We start from the raw sequence: 21710 nt of genomic DNA, 5'->3' as shown, positions 1-21710 counted from the left end.
GAACCAAATTAGTGAAATCAACAGTGAAAGAAAAATAAAGGAAGAGATCGGCAAGAGAAAGTCATTGGTCAAAGAAATTTGTAGTTATCCGGGATTAGCTTGGAAGTTCAGGTTAAATTTAACCATGGTTAAATGTATTTTCAGTGGCTTAAATATTTTTGGGTATATGATACTTATCTCTACTCTAATACATGTTTAAAAAAATAGACTTTTATATGCTGCGGTACAATCTTAAGAAACAAGTTACATAGTAATATGGGAAGATTTGAAGTAAAAATATGCATTTGGGTACCATATTAAACAAACCTTTGTTTGGATATTATGTTAATTAAACCTGGAGCAGACTACGCCCCTCAAGTGGGGTTAATTCTTCTAGATAGATGCAATACCTTAAAAGAAGTGTGCGAAGCTCACATAGTTGATCAAGTGAATATGGCAATAATTGGATGCGGTTTCTACTCAAATTCAGGACCCTAAGTGCTTGAAACCCCCGCTAAAAAACCTTCAGGAGTGTTTTCTAGGGAATAATTACCTTGCAGATGTATAGATGATGCCTCTGAACATTGAACAGAATCAGGTAGCTTGGAATTTTGTTGTTAATGAGAGACCCTTTTTAAAGTCGTCATGTCAGAGTCTGCAAATTTATTCAAGCAAGTTCCTGACATTACAAGTGATTTACAACCCTCCTCCGAGGAAGCAATCCATATGGCAACATCCCAAACTACATCATGCATCTTCACGGTGCCTTCACGATCACCATGTCCCAACAAACAAGAGTCCTTCAGATATTCGACTACAGATATTCCCCGATTAAGCAATTCATTGTGGTTCGAGCATTCATCCAGCAAGACTTTCGCCAACCAGCATTGTACTAATTCATTTATCTCAATGGAGAAGTCTTCAAGATATAAACAGCAAAAGAGGAAACAAGATTTAATATTATTGCCATGTAATAAATCATTACTCAATTTCAAGGGCTTAAACACCTTGTTCTCAATCCCTCTAATGGAGGATCCTGACTTTGCAACTCACTCAATGCATTCCTCCACAACTCTACCTTTGTCTTCCCTCTCATTGACATCCACAGAGATGATTGCTAAAGGTAAATCACAACATTCTGTGCATATAGCCTCAGCAAATGGTTTAATATGTCCTAAACTGGCTACATTTCCTGCACTTTGGCAGAACAGTCGCCAAGCTTCATCACCACTGAGAATATCCATTTTAATGTCTACATCAGTCTTCATATTCATATCCCTACAAATGTCCAAAGATCGAGAAGTCAGAATGATCTTACAACCCAGATGAACTTCTGGCCATGGAATGCCTAAATCACCCAGGTTAATTCTCTCTCAAACACCATCAAGAATGAGAAGAAATTTCTTTTCCTTCTGGAGTCTCTGATATATTTGAATAGCCTTTCGCTCAATGCTTTCAGCCAACTTCCCCACCAGATTCAACCGCTATTTGAACCTTTTACAACTCCAGCTCCTTGAATACTTTAACCCATATGACCAAGCAAAAAGGGAGTGGAGAATCACTTTTGAGTTTGTTATTCAAATTCATTACAAGAGTGGTCTTCCCAACTACACCATACCCGAAATACCAATTATTTTTATGCTGTCATCACTCAACAGATCCATAATTTGTGCTAATTTCCTTTCACCTGTTGTTTGACTTTCAATTATTGAGCAAGGGATATGCTCAACTGATAGAGGCAGATCATTAATTTCCTCCATACAAGCTAGTGAACTGCCCACTTTTATGAGTCATTCCACCTCCTCCAGCAACTTTGACACCTTCTTGCTCCACTCCAACAACTGCCAGAGATGCTACCTTTGTAGGCAGTGATACCTGATTGGATCAATTTTACCTCATGCTGAAGCCCTATAATCTCTCTAAGCCATGTATTTGCATGACTTGTTGAGAGATTTCCATCTTTTTTCCAATGAACTCAGTTCTTCTACCACCTTTTTTCTAATATCTGTAAGCATGCTACTTTCCTCTTTCAGAGCACTGGAGTTCAAATAGGAACTGAAGCAATTGCGGATGTCAGAATACACAAAGCAACATAAAATCCGACCAGTTTCAGCAACAACTGTTCCCAAGACTGAAGCAACTACTTCCATGGTATAAGTTTGGCGTAAGATAGGCCAGGGAGTTGAGAAAGTTCCAACGTGAGGAACTGCCAGGAAGTCGAGAAAGTTCCAAGGTGGGGAACTGCCAGGAAATTGAGAAAGTTCCAACGTGAGGAACCACCAGGAAATGGAGGAAGTTCCAAGGTGAGGAACTGCAAAAACAATGTGAGTCAGTCTCTGAAGAAGATGTAGAAAACAAAGCAAAGAGAAGGGTTATGAGAATATTCTATTAGGATGAATTTGTCTACTTCTATTACCTGATGACAAAAGCTACCATGCTCCTGCACTTGATAATGTGTAAGAAGTCAACGGCAGACACCCACTATGCAAGTATGCATATGTACATTATAAAGCCTGAGTTATTCGTCATTTTCGTTTATATTTTGTTTTTGATGAATAATACTTTGTCCAAGCGAGATTGAACTCACCACTTGACCATTCATTCCACACAAGAAGATGCCATTGAAACTCATAAATCATAACATCTATTTCAAAAGCTTTTACAATGACGTTACAAACTTTGCAGTTTGCACCCCAAACTCCATAATAGAATAGGCCTGCTCTGAATTTCTTGAGTTATAAAATAAATTAGAAAGAAATAAAGAAATTTGCAGCAATCTACTGCAATGAGCGTTTCATCAAATAAGACTCAAGCTGAGCCATTTAACGTGCCTAATCCACTTACCTGCCACAATTATAAATTCCATCATATGCCCCACATTCCTTCTACAAGTAACGTAATTCTGTGACATTATTACCCAATAAACACTGTATAATTAGGTTGCCTTCATTCAAATTAGTCTATTTACACACATACAAACAACGATTATGAGAGAGGAAGCTAAACTTGGTATAAAGTCTGTATATTATATAAAACAAAATGGAAACTTTCAGTTACAACCATCACAGGCCAGGATGAAAAAAGTATATATATACACACTGAAATTCACTCAGCGACCTCCAGTGATAACAAACAGCAAAATTCGTGTTACACATCCATCGCTAACCATAAGCTCTTTTAAGAGACAAAGTAATCTTCAGGGACATAAAACTTCAATCCAATGGCCTGCAAACAAGAAAGCAGTGTAGTACATGTGAAAAGCAGTGATAAGGAACTACCAAACATATTTTGCATGGAGACAATACATAGACATAACTGAGAACTTTAGCAATACCTGGGCAAATTTAATATCAGCATCACTATGATCATTGTCTCTACCAGCAGCATCACCAACGTAAAATGATCTACAAAATTAAGATAAAGTGAATATCTAGAAATCACATCTTAGGTCACATCTGTCCAATCTCAGGTAAACCTTCCAATGTAAAGAGAATGGGATAGAAATCATAGAAAGCCAAACTTGAAAAGAAGAAAAGGAAGAGGAAAATAACTGTTCCATATCAATTGGAATGCCAGAGTTGAAATGTTTCTCCATAATCTGCCACATTCCAGGTTTTGGCTTGCGAAAGGGATCAACTTTACCATCAGAATTACTTAATCCACAAGCAATAAAAACCTGCATAAAAAAATTGGAAGCTCACTCCTATAATATGTCCTAATAATATTTATAAATAAAAAAGAAAATAAAATTCTGTCCCATACTTCAGACATGTTATTAAACAAAATAATGAACTATTACAACATTCAAGCTCTATTTTCAGTTCACAAGGTCACATTTATGTATAACAGATTAAAAGCCAGAATCTACGGCAACATATGGATAAAGAGCATGCCTCTGTACCTGCAGGAGAGGAGATTGGACACAATTATCATTTAAGAACTGTTAGAACATGGCAACTCTTGGAAGGATCATCAGTTAAAGATTTTCACATGCCATACTGACAAACCAGTCATTTGCTTTCGTTCTAAATTTTAGAATAACAATATCATAGAGAATGCTGAAGTGCTAACTGATCAGGGCAGGGCAATTAATGTTACCTTTTGAGCTGAAAAATTGAAGCCACATTCACAAAATTTAAGCATCAAAGGGTGTGGAAGTGTAACAACAAAAGCATTTCTTGAAGCACTACCATGGTAAGTTGGTGACTAATTCAGGACTCACTAAGTTCAGCAATAGGAGTAATTAATTTGGGAATTATATTAGATAATTAGAAGGTGTCAAGGTTAACTAAACCAATCAAAAGTGGAAACACAATGACACTAACTTGAAAGTATTTGTAAACTTGCAAAATTATCCAAACATTCACAATTAAACAATGTGGAGTTATTATTTGCCTTTCTAGACAGTCTAAGGAGGAAAAGAATTATGAAGCTCAAATTTCTTATCAGGAGAGGCCACACACCCTTTATCCATTTTCTTGTCATTTCAAGCCAACAACTCAAGGATTCTTGAACACAAATTGATAATTGTAATTCTGCAGGGACTAAAAGTAGAGTTCTTGACACAGAATTTGATAATTGTCAAGTTTGATAGAATTTGAAGTGGGTCTGACTCCTCACCTAATAAGGCCTTGTTGAATAGGAGGATTACCCTCTCTTATAACCCAATAGGTTTGAGCGTGCCTAGTCGGTCTAGGACTCCAACACTCCCCCCACGGTCAAGCCCATATGTTGGGTCATACCTATTGATGGAGGTAATTGCTGACTCTAACTCCTCACCCGCTGGTCAAGCGCTCAGCTCAACTGAACCTGGGCTTTGATACCATGATAGAATTTGAGGTGGGTCTGACTCCTCAACCAATAAGGCATTGTTGAATGAGAGGATTACCCTCTCTTATAACCCAATAGGCTTAAGCGTGCCTAGTCGGTGTGGGACTCCAACAAAGTTAAACCAACTACTCAAGGGTCAAATTTCAGGCACTAGCATTTTACAAACATATATTATTCAAATAACATGGTTGAACCACCTGAATTGGGACCTTCACACGCTTAATGAAATTGTTAAGGCGTCCAATTTTTGAATCCACAGCTGTCTGTCTTTTGTTTTTCCAGCGTTCAATGTTAGATTCATTGGTGAAAATTACCTAACCATCGTAGAAACAAAAATGTCACACCCGACAATCAACAGAACCTACCAGAAATATGATAGCAGTAGCGCCAAATCATAGGACTCTATAGATGCAAAAAGAAACACAGCTTTTAGTGGTAGAAAAGAAACAGACCAGTTTGTAGCCATCATTATACAAACTCTGCAGCTTGTCCGGTATTGAAGGATACATAAGGGACCAAGCATCTGCACCTACTCTGGAATAAAGAGATTAACAGTTCATTGATCAGTCACTTCAAATGATGCTTAACTCCAAATTTAATTCAGCACTTGCGGTTTTCTTCTTTTTTCTTTTTTTCTTTTTTTTTGTATGTATGCATGTGTTTGGAGGGGAAGAGGGGTAAGGCAGGGACAGGGTGAGAGTGAGAAACAAAGTATACTCTTTGGCAAACCCATGATTTTATGAACTAGTTTGGAGCAAAATGAGCAACCAAAATCTTAAAATAACTGCATATCCTTTTAGCAATCCATCTGACTATCGAACATTAGAACACAACAAAGATCTATGCTTTTGTTTAGCAGACACTTATGTCATGATAATACACCTTTTAGATATTATAATAAAAAATTTATTATAAAGAAATGCCTCAAAAAAGAATATGAACATACCTTTTCACAGATGTTTTGGCAAGACATCCATCAAAATCAAATGCTGCAATTTTCTTTGAATCATGAAGACCATCATCCTATAAATATTAAAAAGCACAAACATATAAGCAAAATAGGTTCTTACTACAGATGAAAGGCATAACCATGTGAAGTCCTCCAGACAAACTACAGATGCAAGTATATGAGACATGAGTAAACATGTGCAAACATGTATATGCAGTACTACATTGTAAGAAAGCAGAAAAGTAACTAGAAACGGTAAGAAAATAGTTTGGATTTCAATGCCTCAACAAAGAAAGCATAAAACAAGGCAGATCATAAGACCAAATATATCACATTTAACCAATATGAAATCCTGGCCAATGTTATATCACTATGAAACCCTCCCCAAGAAATACCAACTAATATTACACTATAACTCACCATAGTCCATATCCACCAAAAAACAAAAACAAAAAAAGAAAAGAAAAGAAAAGAAAAGAAGCAGCAAAGGCAATAATGTCCATCAGTAGGACAGGTGTCTCACCCTTTCAAGAAATATGGTTGTCTGGAAGGCCTTCCAGTTTGGTAACAGTTTTGCGTCCTGAATCAGAAAGATAGTTGAATACATTATGCAGGTGGGTGGGAGCATGAAAGAGGTAAAGATATTACCAAAGCAAAATAAGAATGATACAGAAGACTGATTTTTGAAAAAAAAAAAAAAATGTAATTTAGAATATAGCATACCTTATAGGTTTCCTTGATGTCAGAGACAGAAAATGGTATTTCCAAATTAGCTTCCCTACTAGGAGTTGATAACTTGAAGGAATCACATGAAAACAGGGCAGAAAGGAAATTAACATCCAACTTGCAAGTGATTAGTGAAAAATGGATGTAAGTATCATAGTAGTCTATAACTTTTTTTGTTAAAAGCAATGTGTTAATAAACAGAAAATAAATGACAACAATCAATATAGGGTTTAAATACTTATATATGGACAAATGAAACAAGAACCTATAGCACAAAGCTCAAAGCATGCTGTCACATCTTTTTATCTCTAAGCAAATAGGCATACACTTTGAAGCTGGGCAGCCAGAAGAAACAAACGAAATATTAACAAGCACAAGGTCATCCACCCCGAAATAATCAAGAATTGTAAAATTTTCAGATAAAAATTGTCTCTAAGAATTTGCAAAAGTCCTTTTTTGTTATTCTGAGGTTACTATTTCGGATAGATATTTTTGGTGTGTGGTTTATATAGTTCTCTGTCTATCACAATTTCCATCTTGTCTTTCATCATTTTCCATGAGTTATTAAATTCCACCACTTACATTAGGATACAAGAAAAAAAAAAATTAGCTATAGTAAAAGATCTTACACATACCAAAGAGAATTATTATACAAATACTAATTAATTTTAAGACCTCCAAATCCACATACCAAGAGAGAGAGTATTGACTACCTTTATTCTTTTTGAATTTCCTTCCTCCAATTCAACCTCTTCTTTGTCTTCATTTGTTTTCTGAACCTAGTTACAGAATAAACATAATATGTGACAGAAAAGTAATTAACAAAAATAACAACTGAATCACACCGATAACTGAAGTCTATGTCATTTGCCATCTGTACCTTCGCATTTTCGTTTTGGCTCCTCCCTGAAACCTGCAAAGTTCACAATTTGCTCAAATAGGTGCTCAGAAAAGGTACATAAATATAACACAATATCTATAACAATGAAAAGACCACATCTCCAAAGCAGAGAGAGTAAGTCATTTGGTTATATGTTATTGTGAAAATCAACTCATACCTCCTCGGGAGACTTCTTGCATTCAACCACCAATTTCTTCAAAGCTTCCTGATCACCACTCTGAATATATAGACCACAAAAGAATAAAAATAAACTATATCGCGCATACTTCAAAGCCAAAACCTCCACTTGGTTGCAGAGAGTACCAAGGTAACCAAAAACCAATAAACAAAAAAGAATGAAACTTTCAGAATTTACTTTTAGCGCCCAACAAAATACCAATCTAAGTTTAGGACATGTATCCAAATATTTAAAAAGAATAAAAAAAATTGTATGTGTTATTCATTGTTTTAGAGTTGAAAACGCGGTGCATAAACGAACCTTAACCTAAAATAAAAATAAAAGAACATTTTTTTTAATATTAAAAACAGAGCTCATAATGCCCATACATACCCATTTTCCACTTCGCTTTCTTTTCCCCAATTTTCTGACCAACCAAACAAACCCCTAAAACCCTAAAAACTCAAAATTTTGAAAACGGAGCTCAAACCTTAAGCGATGAGAAGCCCTTGATGCTGTCGGCAGAATCAATTGGCTCAGAAGCGAAAGGAAAGCAGTCCACATGATGCCATTTGGTCAAGTCAAACCCTCGCGAGTCTCTGCTGACCGACCCCAATCTCAAGGCCTGGGCCGCAATCTTTTCTGAGCACTTCTTGCACGCCGACCGGTTCGATTTCGCGTACTCCGCCACGACTGAAGGCGCCATTGATTGCAGTGGTAGTTGCAGTTGTTTTTGGAAGCAGAAACAGCGGAAGTAATTTTGTGTTTTATGGAAACAGAAACAACTGAGAGTAAACAAGTGTTGGACAATGATAGGGTTACAGCAGGGTGCACGGAAAGTGGAGAGAGTAAACATAAAGGAAGGAGATCGTTTTAGTGTTGCGGAGATAACTGAGAGTTCTCAAGAATTGTTTCCCGCCATAATTTCAGTTACCGAGCGAAGTTAAAGTCTTAAGGATAAAAACTTCATCCGTAAAATACTTTATTTTCATTATTTTTTTAATTATTATCAAATTCTTTAAAAATATTTAATTATCGAATATTTGACGAGTTTGACTCTAGTAAATAATTAAAATATTTCACTGAGCCGATCGATATATAAGGAAATCCAATTTTATTTTTCATTTTCAAAGCTTGAAGAAAAATGAACTCGTACGATGAACAGAGACTGAGAGATGAAGTGATTTATCTTCATTCTTTATGGCATCAAGGCCCTCCCAGAATCCCTAACCCACCACCAAACCAATCCAACGACACTCGCAATTCATCAAGAAACCCCCATAAACCCACCACCACCTCGCCTTTGAAGAAACAAAAGAAGATGAGAAGTTCCAAAAAACTAAACATTGTCGAGAACAAATCTGGCTCCGAATCAGACTCCGACCCGGATCGTGATTGGGGCCCCAAATGGCCTGTCAACTCTCCACCCACCGCTGGCTGGGGAGAGGTGAAACTGAAAGCAGAGTCGAAAGCTGGGCCTTTGTCGGCCGGAGAGAAAGCGAAACAGTTGGCAATGCAAGTAGAGCAGAAGGGTCTTCAAGCTTGCCAGGAGTTTTTCTCTAATAGAGATGAAAGTGATGAAGAAGAGGATCGCATTTACGATGAGGAGTTTGGTGAGATGGATTATTTGACTGAGGATGATGAGGGTTTAGAGAGTAAGGAGTTTAATTTTTTGCTAGAATTGTTTGTAAAGGATGATAAGTTGAGGAGTTACTATGAGAAGAACCACGATAGGGGTGAATTTTGTTGCTTGGTTTGTCGTGGGATTGGGGAGAAACTTAACAAGAGGTATAAAGATTGTTTAGGCCTTGTTCAGCACACAATTTCTATATCGAAGACGAAGAGAAAGAGAGCTCATAGAGCTCTTGGGCAGGTTGTGTGTAAGGTTCTTGGATGGGATTTTGATAGTTTGCCAGTGATTGTGTTCAAGGGTGAGCCACTTGGAACTTCTTTGGTGAATTCCGGCGTTACACAGGTAAGACAGTTCATTAAAAAAAAAAAAAAAAAAAATCAATCTTTAAAAATATGTGTGAAATACTCTGAAATTAATACAAAAAGCAATTCTTTTTGTGCATTTCTTCGATTGTGATGTTGGTGGTTTAAGGTCTGTGTTTAATTTTTTGCAAGATGGTGTCTTTACTAGGAAATATTCGTATATGGAAAATAAAATGTGGCTTATGAATGGGTTTAAATCTTGAAGGATGAAGCGGCAAAGGCAAATGCAGAAGATAATAAGGAAGATATGACTGTTGCTCAGGAAAACGAGGGCTCTAGAAGTGGAAATGATGGTGAAATTGTTGAGAAAGTGGTTTTAGATGGTAATCGAAATGATGGTGAATTGATGATTGGTGAGGTTAGTGATGTGTATTATTTTGAAAGTTATTCACTATAAATTGAAATGTGAAAACCTGGGAAGGTTTAGGTTTAGCTATGTGATTCGGTGTAGTTAACTTTTTTTCAACTATTGTTAGTTGCAGAGCTCTGTCAAGGTAGATGATGCCGAAAAAGCTTTTAAAAATTTTGATGGCAAGTTCTTGAATGTTGCAGATAAAGATGTAGCAGTGAATTGCTGGGTGAGAAGAGTGTTCTATATTTGATATGTAAATACTTTGTATTTGAATTTTCTTTTTCTCTTTTGTTGTTGGCCACTTTAATATGAATATATGATTTTTCTTTTTTTTGAAGGTAGGTGATGTCGGTAAATGTGTTGAAAATCTTGATAGCAAGCTTTTGAATATGGAAGCAGATAAAGGGGTTGCAGTGGATTGCCAGGTGAGGAATGTTCTATATTGATATATAATTACTAAAGTATTATTCTATAAAGCAATATTTTCTGTATTAATTGATAGTGAGTTGTATTACTATGTAAATTTTTTTTTTTTTTTTTATCCCATTGGTCATTTCTATGTGAGACAAAACATTTATTTTTCTTTTAATGTAGATAATTCCAATACATGTGTTGAAAATCTTGATGGTGAGTTCTTGAATTTGGAAGCAGATAAAGATGTAACATTGTCTGGTGAAAACGGCCATTTGCATTTGATATGTGGTTTTGTTCATTCTTTTCTTTCTTTTCTTTTTTTTTTTTTTTTTTTTTCCTCTTCGGTTGGCCATTTCAAAAGGAAACCAAGATAATCATAGTGAATGAAGTTCTTGCAGTACGAAAAAATGCTTCAAACATTAAAGTTGCTGAAAACATTGAGCTGTTTGGTTTTGTCAATAAGTAGAAAGAGCCATGATTTGATATTTAATTAAAGAGATTATCGAGACATGATGAGTCCTTCCATGTTATAATTTAAGCATTTTGCCTGGACCAAACAGCCTGAGGCCTGATATTCATGGTGATTTGGTGGGATAAGTACCACATATCACTGGAGAAATGTGTAAGATTAAGGTGGAAATGTTCTTGGCATTGGTAGAAAAGAACTTTTTTTTACTTATTTTTTTCCCCCTACTCTGCAGAACCTCTTACTGATGTTTCACTGACAAATTTTAATCTCATTATCACTATCACATGCCCTTGAGAACACCATAATGATGCTCACCAGTGCTCAATTGATGTTTTAGCTTCATTACCTAATACCCAAAAGGGGGAGAAAAAATGAAGAAGAATAAGAAGTATCCAAGGTTGGAAAAAAGGCTAGTGATTTTGGGATGAATCATTCTCTATAAAATGAATTGTCTGTACTTCTTCTAGCATTGTTAGCACATTTTTTGCATAACATTATCTTTAGAAGATTTTTCTAATATGTGTCATTTGGAAGTGCTTTTCTGAAATAGTTTTATGTGTCCTTTCCACCATATCAACCGTAGATGTAAATTTGGGTAACGATGTTGATCATATTGAAATAACACATTTTTTCTCTTCCAGGAATCTGGCCCATCATTGGCCACTAGCATGGGATGGCCATGCTTAAATCCTGTTGATGAATCCTCTATAGTAGGTCCAGGATGGCCTACCTTGAAGCCCCATACGCCTTCATTAGTTCGCTTACCTTCTGCGGAAGAGCAAGCAAAGATAGATGCAGTGCAGTTGCAGCAGAAAGTCTCAGACGCTTGCCGAGAATTCTTTGAGAAAAGTGCTGGTTCAGATGGTGATCAAAGTGATGATGAAGATGGACCTGAGGACAGTGAAGAGTTCAAGTTTTTTCTGAAGGTCTTCATAGAGAATAGTGAGCTCAGAAGTTATTATGAGCAAAATTATGAAGGAGGGAAGTTCTGTTGTCTGGTTTGTGGTGGGATTGGAAAGAAGGTTTGGAAGAATTTTAAAAGTTGTCTTGGGCTTCTACAGCATTCCAATGCAATATTAAAGACAAAAAAGAAGCGGGCGCACAGAGCTTTTGGTCAGGCAATTTGTAGGGTTCTTGGTTGGGATATTGACCGTTTTCCAACAATTGTGTTAAAAGGCGAACCTCTCAGCCACTCCTTGGCAAAGTTGGGCATGTCACTGGTAACTGATCTTGTCATGTGATAGTTTTCCTAGTAGTTTTGAAGTCATTAATATCTTAAGTGAAATGTTGTAGGCTGAAGTCGAAGCAAATGCTGATGATTATAAGGATGGTTTAAGTAATCCCAACAACAAAAGGATATGTGAAGTAGCTCAAAAAGAGGATTCAACGGTGACAATTAGTGAGGTTAGCAACACACAAGTTGAGGAGCTTTCATCTTTTGTTTCTTTGTGAAAATCTGAGTGGCAAAAGGGATGTTTGCATTTATTCATTTTATTGCTTTGCGTTGCAGAATTATCTAATTGAAGATGATACCAGTAAGCATGCTACTAATGTTTGCAATGGGATTTTGGCTATGGAGAGGAGTCAAGAGGGAGCAACAGATGTCTTGGTGAGATGATTTCTCTGTTTAAGCACATTTAAAACTTTTTTTATCTTATTTTCCTTTATGGATATGTTTTATCTACCAATAATGGATATATTTTGACAAAAAAATTTCCACTGCATATGTTCTTGCTTAGTTTTAGCAATTCTCACCTATCTTCTGTGTCGAACATAATAGTTATACCAAATTCTCTTTTATTCAATCATGAAAATTAGTTGGGTATATGATTTTTGAATATTCACATTAGCACTCTGTGTTTGCTATAATCTCACTGCGAAATAAAAATTAAAGCCAGGTTAATTGAATTGGGAAGGTTGGGGACAGAACTCAATAAACATTCAGCTAGTAGACTAAGGAAGATGGTGCATATGAAAAATAAAAATATGTTGATAAGGAAATTGCAGACAGTAGAATTGAAAATTGTAGATTGAAGGTTGTCTGGTGAGACAATTTTTTTAAGTTTGAGATTTGTGCATTGCCTTTTGGTAATGAACAACCTCATCATGTTTGGTGATTGCTGTTTATATGATATGTTTTCAGGTACCTCAGGACAAAGATGGCATTGCAAATTAGTTGAGATTTCAACATGGTAGTGTCTCTCTGCAGACAGAAATGGAGGAGAATGGAGGAGAACCGTTGTAATGATCTTTGAGAAGACAGACTATGTCTTATTTAATGGGTATTAGCAACAGAATTCATAGGAAACTGCCATCTTTTGACTTTTGGTCTCTTGGGCTGCTATTGCCCACCGTATTGCCTTCACTAACCTCACTTTTCTTAGTTTTCCTGTACCTCTTTACATGATGATTAATAGATGCTTTTGGTGGCATATTTGAGGTGAATACTACAGCACTGGCGTGGTAATGTTACCAGACCTGCAGGGCCCTCCAGCCCTTGGATTTAAAAAAAAAAACAGAAGAAAAACAGGAGCTCTCTCATAACCCTTGGTAATATAACATCTTCCTTTGACATCGATATCATAATATGATGTCCATGTAGTAACATTACCGATGTTACCGAAGAACTAAACCTCTGAACTTAAGATTAAAAAAGGGCTAATGAGAGCTCTATTAAAAGCAGCTCCTAAATTAAAGCAAACCTAGTAACCTGCATTTAATCTTTGTATAAAAGTAAATATATTGTTTATGTAATCTTTAGAAAGAATCTTGAAATTATGAAATTTTCGCAGAGAAAAAATAAAATTAACATAAGAATATTAACACATATGAAACTAAACAAACTCTATTATTGAGTGGTGCTAATTCTTCATAATTAATTACATTGTCGATTTAAACTCCTGCAATAATTCTTTACATACAACTTTTCACCAAGAATTCCAAGGAAAAAAAAAAAAAATTAAGAAAGATCAAACTGCTGGTTTAATTATCGCAACGATCACAGAAATATCATCGAACTTTCCTCTAACATGGTTGTATTTCACTTTCCTTGCAGCTCTTGCAAAAGGAGAATCTGTTAATCTATCCAACGAATTATCGAGTGCATGTTTTGTTATGTTCTCCGCTAAACTCTGTGGACATATTTTTCGGGGCATTTTATTAAAAGCCTATTTGAAGTTAAAATTTAATTAAAAGGTTATACAGTTTGTAAGTGTTAACTAAATAACCTTGTTTTTTATTAAGTTTAATTAAACATGATTAGGGGTTAATTTGGATTAATGAATAATTGTGTAATCTTTTAAAAATTATAATATGTCCCCAAAAAGCCGAAATTCTTGCAAACAAACCCAAATTCCTTCTTCTTCTTCCTCCCGCCACATTAACACATTCTTCCCCTGCTTCTTGTTTCTTGTAAGCTTCATCTACATCTTTTTCTTCTTCTTCCTCCGTCATATACATCTTCCTGCCATTAACACTATCTTCTTCCTCCGCCATTAATATCTTCTCTGCCACAGATCCTCCTCCTCTTCCTCCTCCTGACATTTCGTCCAGGTATGTGTATCTCCCCTTTCCATTTTATATTTCGATTTACAAAAATTCAATGATGGATTGGGTTTGGGTTTGGGTTATGATTTTGATTTAGTTGTTTAGGTTGTTGGGTTGTGTTTGATGTAATGGAAGTTGAAAGGAGTGAAATTTGTTGAATATTTTCTTGCATTGTGAGTAGCTGAGGGTGGTAGCACCGATTGTAGGCGGAGATGACTAAAAATTTGTTCTAGATATGATAGATCGCTTAAGCGATGGTGTATTGCTTAAGCGATCTAGTATGTCTAGTATAATGTAGCAGTTTGTAGATCGCTTAAGCGATCTGCTATATCGCTTAAGCGATCTGGTATACCTGGTATGATGTAGCAGTTCGTAGATCGCTTAAGCGATCTGTTATAAGTCTGGTGTAAATGGCATAAGATCGCTTAAGTGATCAGGCTTTTTTATACCGGATCGCTTAAGCGATCTAGTAAACGATATATTAGATCACTTAAGCGATACACCAGATCACTCAAGCGACTCTGCAAATGCTTTTTAAAATCTTTCAACCCTTAATACATCAGTTAATAATATTTTTTTTCTTGCATTATAGGTACTTGGCTATTATTAGGCATGGGACAAGCTGTTTTGGGTGTTGAATATTTTGGTGTGTGGGTGGAGGAAGGAAGTTGCTAGAAGTGGATTGGGAAGAGCAAAGAAGTTATACCAATTATTGTGAGCACAGAGGTTAGTTTTGATGAGTTGACTGATCAAATAATTAAAAGAGGTGATTTGAGTTACTCACGTAGTGATATAGTTGTGAAGTACGTTTTGAGTAGAGTTCCTGAACATTATAAGGTACCTCTTGCTATATTAAAGTCGGATGAAGGTGTGAAGTTATATATGATTGATGTGGGCAATAATGGTTCGAGACCGATTTTAAGGGTTTCTTTTGTAGATAAACCATTGGAAGTTGATTCAAAGGAAGGGGATAACGAGGAAGTTGGTAGAGATTTGGCTGGTTTTAATTTGAACTACGAGGGCATTGATTTGTTAGTTGAAAAATCAAGAGTAGGCAGTGATTTGGGTGGTAAGGAAGACACTGTAGAAGAGGTTGGTCATGTGCGGCAGAATGAAAATGTTGAGGAGGAGGACCCTATACATGTTCCCGCAGATGTAGAGATTCCTTTAAATACAAATTATGTAGAAGGTGTAGTTTGTGAGGAAGAGAACACTATGGTCCTTTTATGCAGGTTTAAAGGGGGCAATTGTAGGTAGTAGTGAATTAGCTCATGTTTTTACGGATGGATCGGAGTTGTGCATAGGGTATTTATTTGACAATAAAGAGGAAGTGGTGAGGAAGCTAAAACTTGTTGCCATGAGAGGTAATTTTGAGTTCATCACCAAACAGTCTAATTCATCTGTTGTGACGGTTGCATATCGTGACCGAAAGTGCAAGTGGCAGGTTTATTGTAGAAGCTTGGCAAAGTCCAAAAAAGTTATTCTTAGCACATATACCCGTGAGCACACATGTGGTTTGGGACATATTTCAGGTGAGCATCGATAAGTCTCTGCTGATATTATTAGACAATTTGTCAAAAGTCAGTTCGTTGAAGGGAAAAGTCCATCTCCTAAAGACATTCAGAGACTTGTGCGCACAGAGTTGTGATGTGTTGTTAGTTACTTTAAATGCTGGAAAGGGAGACAACATGCACAAGATTTTGTGAAGGGCACGCCAGAGCATGAGTACGCAGTATTAGAAGCGTACCGTTATATGCTTGAGTTGACAAACCAAGGTAGCAAGACGACTTTGAAGTGGGACAAGAATAAGATGTTTAAATATTTTTTTTGTTGCTTACAGTTCTACTATAAGGGGTTTTGTAAACATGAGAAAGGTGTTGCCTGTTGATGATTGCTTTTTGACTGGAAAGTATGGAGGTATATTGTTGGTGGCCACTACACAAGATAGCGAGAATCACACATATCCTATTGCATGGTGTGTGGTTGACTCTGAGAATGACAAGTCGTGGACTTAGTTTTTTGAGCAATTACGTACAATAGTGCCTGACAATGACGAGTTGTGCATAATATCCGATAGGCACAACTCTATAAAGAAGGGGATTACCACTATTTACGCTCAAGCACATCACGGATTCTGTATGAGGCACCTTGGTGAGAACATAAAGCAAAAGTTTAAGTGACCTATTACCAGAAAAAAAAAAAATGAATCACTTAAGCGATCCAATGTTGACAAGCTTTCATCGCTTAAGCGATCTTGTGAAAGGCAATAAAAATAATCCGAATACACTGGATCGCTTAAGCAATCTCATTTCTTGCTTAAGCAATCCTCTGTATTTAGCCTTAGTTGCTTAAGCGATCTGGTACTGTCACTTAAGCGATTAGGTACAAACAAATCTTAATCACTTAAGCGATGCTTCACTTTTACCCTTGGTCGCTTAAGCGATTTAGTCCGAGGTAGAATGAAGATCTGCCCAGATGCACAATCGCTTAAGCGATTTACAATATCGCTTAAGTAATTCATCGCTTTTACCCTTGGTCGCTGATGCAATTATAGATCGCTTAAGGATTAAGTCCAAGGCAGAATCAATATCTGCCCAGTTTCACGATCGCTTAAGCGATTTATGGTATCGCTTAAGAGATTCGTCGGTTTTACCCTTGGTCGCTTAGGCGATCCTAGATCGCTTAAGAGATCAAGTCCGAGGCAGAATCAAGATCTGCCCAGGTGCATGATCGCTTTAGCGATTCATGGTATCGCTTAAGCGATTCTTCTGTTTAATGTTGGTCGCTTAAGTGATCATGTCCAAGGTAGAATCAAGATCTGCACAGGTGCACGATCGCTTAAGCGATTTATTGTATCGCTTAAGCGATTCTTCGCTTTTACCCTTGGTTGCTTAAGCGATCTGTGATTGTTTAAGTGATCATGTCCAAGGCAGAATCAAGATCTGCCTAGGTGCACAATCGCTTAAGCGATTTATTGTATCGTTTAAGCGATTATTCACTTTTTTCGTTGGTTGCTTAAGTGATCATGTTCGAGGTAGAATCAAGATCTGCCCAGCTGCATGATCGTTTAACCGATTTAATGTCCCGCTTAAGCGATTTAATGTCTCGCTTAAGCGATTCTTCATTTTTACCTTTGGTCGTTTACGTGATTAAGTCCAAGACAGAATCAGTGTCTTCCCAGATGCACAGTCGCTTAAGTGATTCTCTGTTGAAAGCCCTTTATCGCTTAAGCGATATATTTAGTCGCTTATATATCGCTTAAGCGATCATAAGCAATACCTATTTTTTCCACTTGTTCTCTTGGATTTTGACAACCTAATATCATCAACACATATTAATTTCCTATTTTCTCCTGAATTTGACAACCTAATATCATCAACACATCAAGGCCATGTAATAAAAATATTAAATAAATTCAAACTCAAAAGAGGGAGAGAAATACTAAATTGCTTTTGTATTAATCTGAAATGTGTCAATTACATTTAATGACAACATTGTGTACAACAAATAAATAAATTTCCTATATACATTGGAAAACAGGCAGGGCACAACTTCAGCATCAACAGCACAACCCAAGTATCAACAAATAAATCTTCATCATTCTCTTCAGCCACTTCTCCATCCTTAAAAATTATCTGGCACACCTTCAGCATCAGCACCACAACCCAAGTATCAACAGCCTGACGCCTAACAACACCAGCTGATTCAATTCAACACAATCCAATTATTCAAGACAACCTAATAAGACAAAATCACATAAACTATAAAATTCTAAGTCCAACTTCATACCTTTTGATAACAGCATCAACAATGACTTGGATTGGGTTTTTGTCAGTCAAAAGGGATCCATATGCCCATGGTAGCACTCAACAGCCCAGCGCTCTCGATAGTTGCTCATTGTTTCGTCATTCAAGTCATCCATTGAGGTGTTGGTCATGTCGAACTCAATAAATTTTAGTGCATATGCCCCACAATCAGCACTACAATAGGAGGAAGACATTAGCATTAGAATTAGTTTATAGAACAATTGTATTATGTAAGTTTTATACAAATTTTACCTTGAGTCATTTGTCGGGACAGGAAGGCGCTTGAGTGGCCACTTTCCCGTCAGTGCTTCGTCATCGAAGTGCTAAAACATCCCTCTGTCATGCAATAGTCGTGGGAACAATACACACAGTGGCTCCAACTCCGTCTCCAACTGCCTCTCTCAATAAATACTTGGGTTGCAGTCAAGGATCTTTAGCAAGCCCTCCTCTAGAAGCGCGAAGACGGTTATCCAGCGCATATCCTTGATGTTGAAGATGCAGTATACTCTTTTAACCTTTGCCCAGCTGTGGCCATGTTTGGGCCTTTTCCCTTATACATACTACATGATCCTGTCATCAAACTAAAAATCATCAAGGACGTCGTCGAAGTCATCTGTGCCCAATCTTTTTCGCTTGGCTCCTCTTGCTGCACCTCTACCAGTGACATTTTTCATTAAAGTGTCATATGTCGTTATTAGAGTTTGGCCAAAGGCCACATCGATGATGGCATAATCAGGATACAATATATCACCAATACTGCTCTGACGTAGCCTCATGGGTGCCAACACCTCATCGATGTGTTGTATCAAGTAAAAACAACATAATAAGTATACAATACCTCATGGAAAACATAAGGGAAAATAAGAAAAAATAAGGGAAAATAACTCACCAAGTCGTACCAAGTCGTCAAGCCACCTGGCCATCGTCAACATCTTTTCAAACCAGTCCCAAGGATAAATCCCCGGTCTTGCACTTCACATGGCCATTACTTCCAGATTCATTGTAATAGGCATACAAGAGTTTTTTCTTTTCCTCCTCTATTGGCCTATACAAATCGATCTTTAACTCCTTCGTTTTCGCTTGCCCACTTCCCCTCCCTTTCTCCATTTGCACATCCCCACTTCCTTCGCGTTCCGCCTTACTCTCCTCCATTATCACTTCCCCACTTCCTCTAGCAACCTCGTTAACCTCCTCCATTTTTGTTTCTCCACTTTCGTGGACTTCCTCAATTTTTTTTCTTCATTTTCCTCTTCCTTCTATACGTTGCTACGGTGTAAGGAGATTTGACAAACTTACTTTTTTGCCTCTCTCTTTTCAGCTCAGGTTGCACTTCAACCACTTTCAATACTCCACTAACTTCCTCCTCCACCCTACCAACTTTCTCTACCACCTTATCAACTTTTTCCTCGACCCTTTTCATCCGCTCTTCCATCTTCTCAAACCTCTCATAAACGGCTGTTGTAAAACTCTCAAACAGATCGTTTATGAGGTCAACCACCTTATTCTCCCGACCCCGACGCCTCGGCAAAGCGGTACTTGTTGCACCGGTTTCCCAATTGGGTGGAGGCGTACGAACCTGTTCCTCCTCTTCCTCCTCCTCCTCCCTCCTCTCTCCCGCCGATTAAAGCTTCATCATCCTCGGCGTCAACAGCATTCTCAAGTAGTGACCCTACAATTGCACTCACATGCGTGACCCCTTTTAGGTCCTGCATTAGGCAGTATATCAATTCATCTGCTTCATCCTCCAGTGCTTCGAAGGATGTAACATACTTCTCTCCCGCTTCACCCCTAGTAACAGTGAGGAAGGGACGGATGACTCCCTACAATAAGAAATAAAATCAATCAGATTTAAGCCATATTTAAAAGCAAGTGCATATTCAAAAGCTTAATCTTTTAATCTTAGCCCAACCGCTTGAATTTTGATGTCTATTTTGTTGTAATCTCAATGGGTACACTTCTCGATGTGTCACCGCAACATCCTAGGAAATTGCGGTCGCTCATCCAAAGTCTTCATCCTCCTTCCCCACCGCCCCCCCCGCCCCCCTAGCCAGGACAGAGATGACCTCATACATCCAAGCCTACATTGTAAAAAAAATAGTCCATATCATAATTAAAACACATATAATACAAAAAATATAACAAAAAGCCCCTAATATTTACTTGCATTGCCTATGGGAAGCCAAACAACTGTACGTGCTCACTCTATTCTTATCGATAGATTGTGATTGCTTTAACGCCATGTCTTTTCCTTGCAGGGAGTCCATGGTTAGCATAAATGATGATCGTCCCCGCGGATAAGCATTAAATAAGTCCAAGTTGCTTGCAAACTTCACCCAATCTATATTAACGACTTTTGTTGAGTCAGAACCCATTAGGATCGAATGCACAAACCATACCAAACACATTTTGAACCTCTCTGAAGAGCTATACCCACCTTCTTGTAACCTCTCCTCTAAATCGCGTCTCGTAATAGACATTTTCTCTCCCAAAACCTTTTTAGCCAAGTTTATGGCTGCCCTACTATTCTTTATTATCTGTTGCTCTGCCGCTTCTAGAAATTTCCCACATCTTAAGCATGTCACCAAGGCATATTCCATCATCCCAAAACGTAGTGGTTTTCCATCCACCACGAACCATATTTCTTTCTTTTTTTTGCTTTTAACTGAGTGCAGCAACATATAATGTACTCTCTGCCCCCAGAATGCCTTTTTCCAATTTTCTCTGATCTTCATAAAATGACCGAAACAACTCTCTTTGAATCGATCTAAACCATTCCTCAGTTCTTGTAAAATCTTCATTATTCTCGTAAAAACTTGCCAACTCGACCTAACCATCACCCTTACAGGGGAATACGGTACCTTATCACTTACAACCTCCAACTCATAGTCTTTATAGTTTACGCTCCGGAAAATCTGCACAATCGATATAAACTAAATACAAGTGCAAAAAAAAAAAGAAACGAAAACAACTAATAGGCTGCCAACATACTTTGTAAACAAACAAAAAGTATCATACAATTAACTTTTCAACTAATCTTTTCACATGTATGACAAAAAAAAAAAAAAAAAAAGGCTTTTTGTGGTTTCACTGGTTCTGTTTGATTTAGAAATTATGATATAAAGTTGAGTGGTGATGGTGAGCCAACCTAAAAGTAGTGACCTTCTTCTAATAATAAGTTGTCTAATCGTATAATGAGATTTAATATTTGTCCTTCAATCATCTAATGTTTTGACATTCAACCAAAATATAACAAAGAAAGTAATTTGCCTGTTATATAATAAAGCAACGAAAAATCTAATGCATCATAGCCAGCCCTACAATTTAACACTTCTAACACAATAGTCATAGCCAGCCCTGTAAACAATCATGCAACCCCTACAACCCTACAGTTGTCAATTATGGGCAATAATGCTGTCACTATTCTATTTTAAAGTTCATCTGCTCAAGTTGACGTCATTTTGATTAATGCCCTTTTGAAATAACAACTCTGAACTACAACCTTACTGATCTCTTTGTCGGACTAATAACATATTGAATCTTGAAGTGAAAATGAATCGAGGTTTTGACTTGAAATATTTTTGAATTC

At 37.2% G+C, this 21710-nt stretch overlaps 2 protein-coding genes across 3 annotated transcripts; one reads left to right on the top strand and one right to left on the bottom strand.

The window, feature by feature from the left end:
• Window positions 1–2939: 2939 nt before the first annotated feature.
• On the bottom strand, window positions 2940–8491 carry LOC116109252 (polynucleotide 3'-phosphatase ZDP). The gene is made up of 12 exons (XM_031395486.1): window positions 8033–8491; window positions 7543–7602; window positions 7365–7397; window positions 7198–7263; window positions 6482–6601; window positions 6282–6338; window positions 5756–5832; window positions 5262–5343; window positions 5007–5123; window positions 3531–3655; window positions 3314–3383; window positions 2940–3204 (listed from the first exon to the last, which is right to left on the bottom strand). Exons 1-12 carry the CDS (start codon window positions 8396–8398, stop codon window positions 3157–3159), a joined length of 1221 nt encoding a protein of 406 aa, XP_031251346.1. The 5' UTR covers window positions 8399–8491; the 3' UTR covers window positions 2940–3156.
• Window positions 8492–8658: 167 nt separating this feature from the next.
• On the top strand, window positions 8659–13220 carry LOC116109299. Of its 2 annotated transcripts, none has more exons than XM_031395541.1 (8): window positions 8659–9517; window positions 9743–9895; window positions 10020–10115; window positions 10228–10314; window positions 11414–11992; window positions 12066–12176; window positions 12283–12381; window positions 12916–13220. In XM_031395541.1, the coding sequence occupies exons 1-8, from the start codon at window positions 8687–8689 to the stop codon at window positions 12946–12948; spliced, it is 1989 nt and encodes a 662-aa protein (XP_031251401.1). In that variant the 5' UTR covers window positions 8659–8686; the 3' UTR covers window positions 12949–13220. The 2 variants fall into 2 exon arrangements, with proteins under 2 accessions (XP_031251401.1, XP_031251400.1); XM_031395540.1 differs by having other exon boundaries at window positions 8660–9517; window positions 10014–10115.
• Window positions 13221–21710: the final 8490 nt, after the last annotated feature.

This window comes from Pistacia vera, unplaced genomic scaffold, assembly GCF_008641045.1.
Source record: "Pistacia vera cultivar Batoury unplaced genomic scaffold, PisVer_v2 Contig577, whole genome shotgun sequence".
NCBI classification, from domain to species: Eukaryota; Viridiplantae; Streptophyta; class Magnoliopsida; order Sapindales; family Anacardiaceae; genus Pistacia; species Pistacia vera.
Note: the sequence above shows the minus strand (reverse complement) of the source record. Positions and strands in the feature narration are given on the sequence as shown.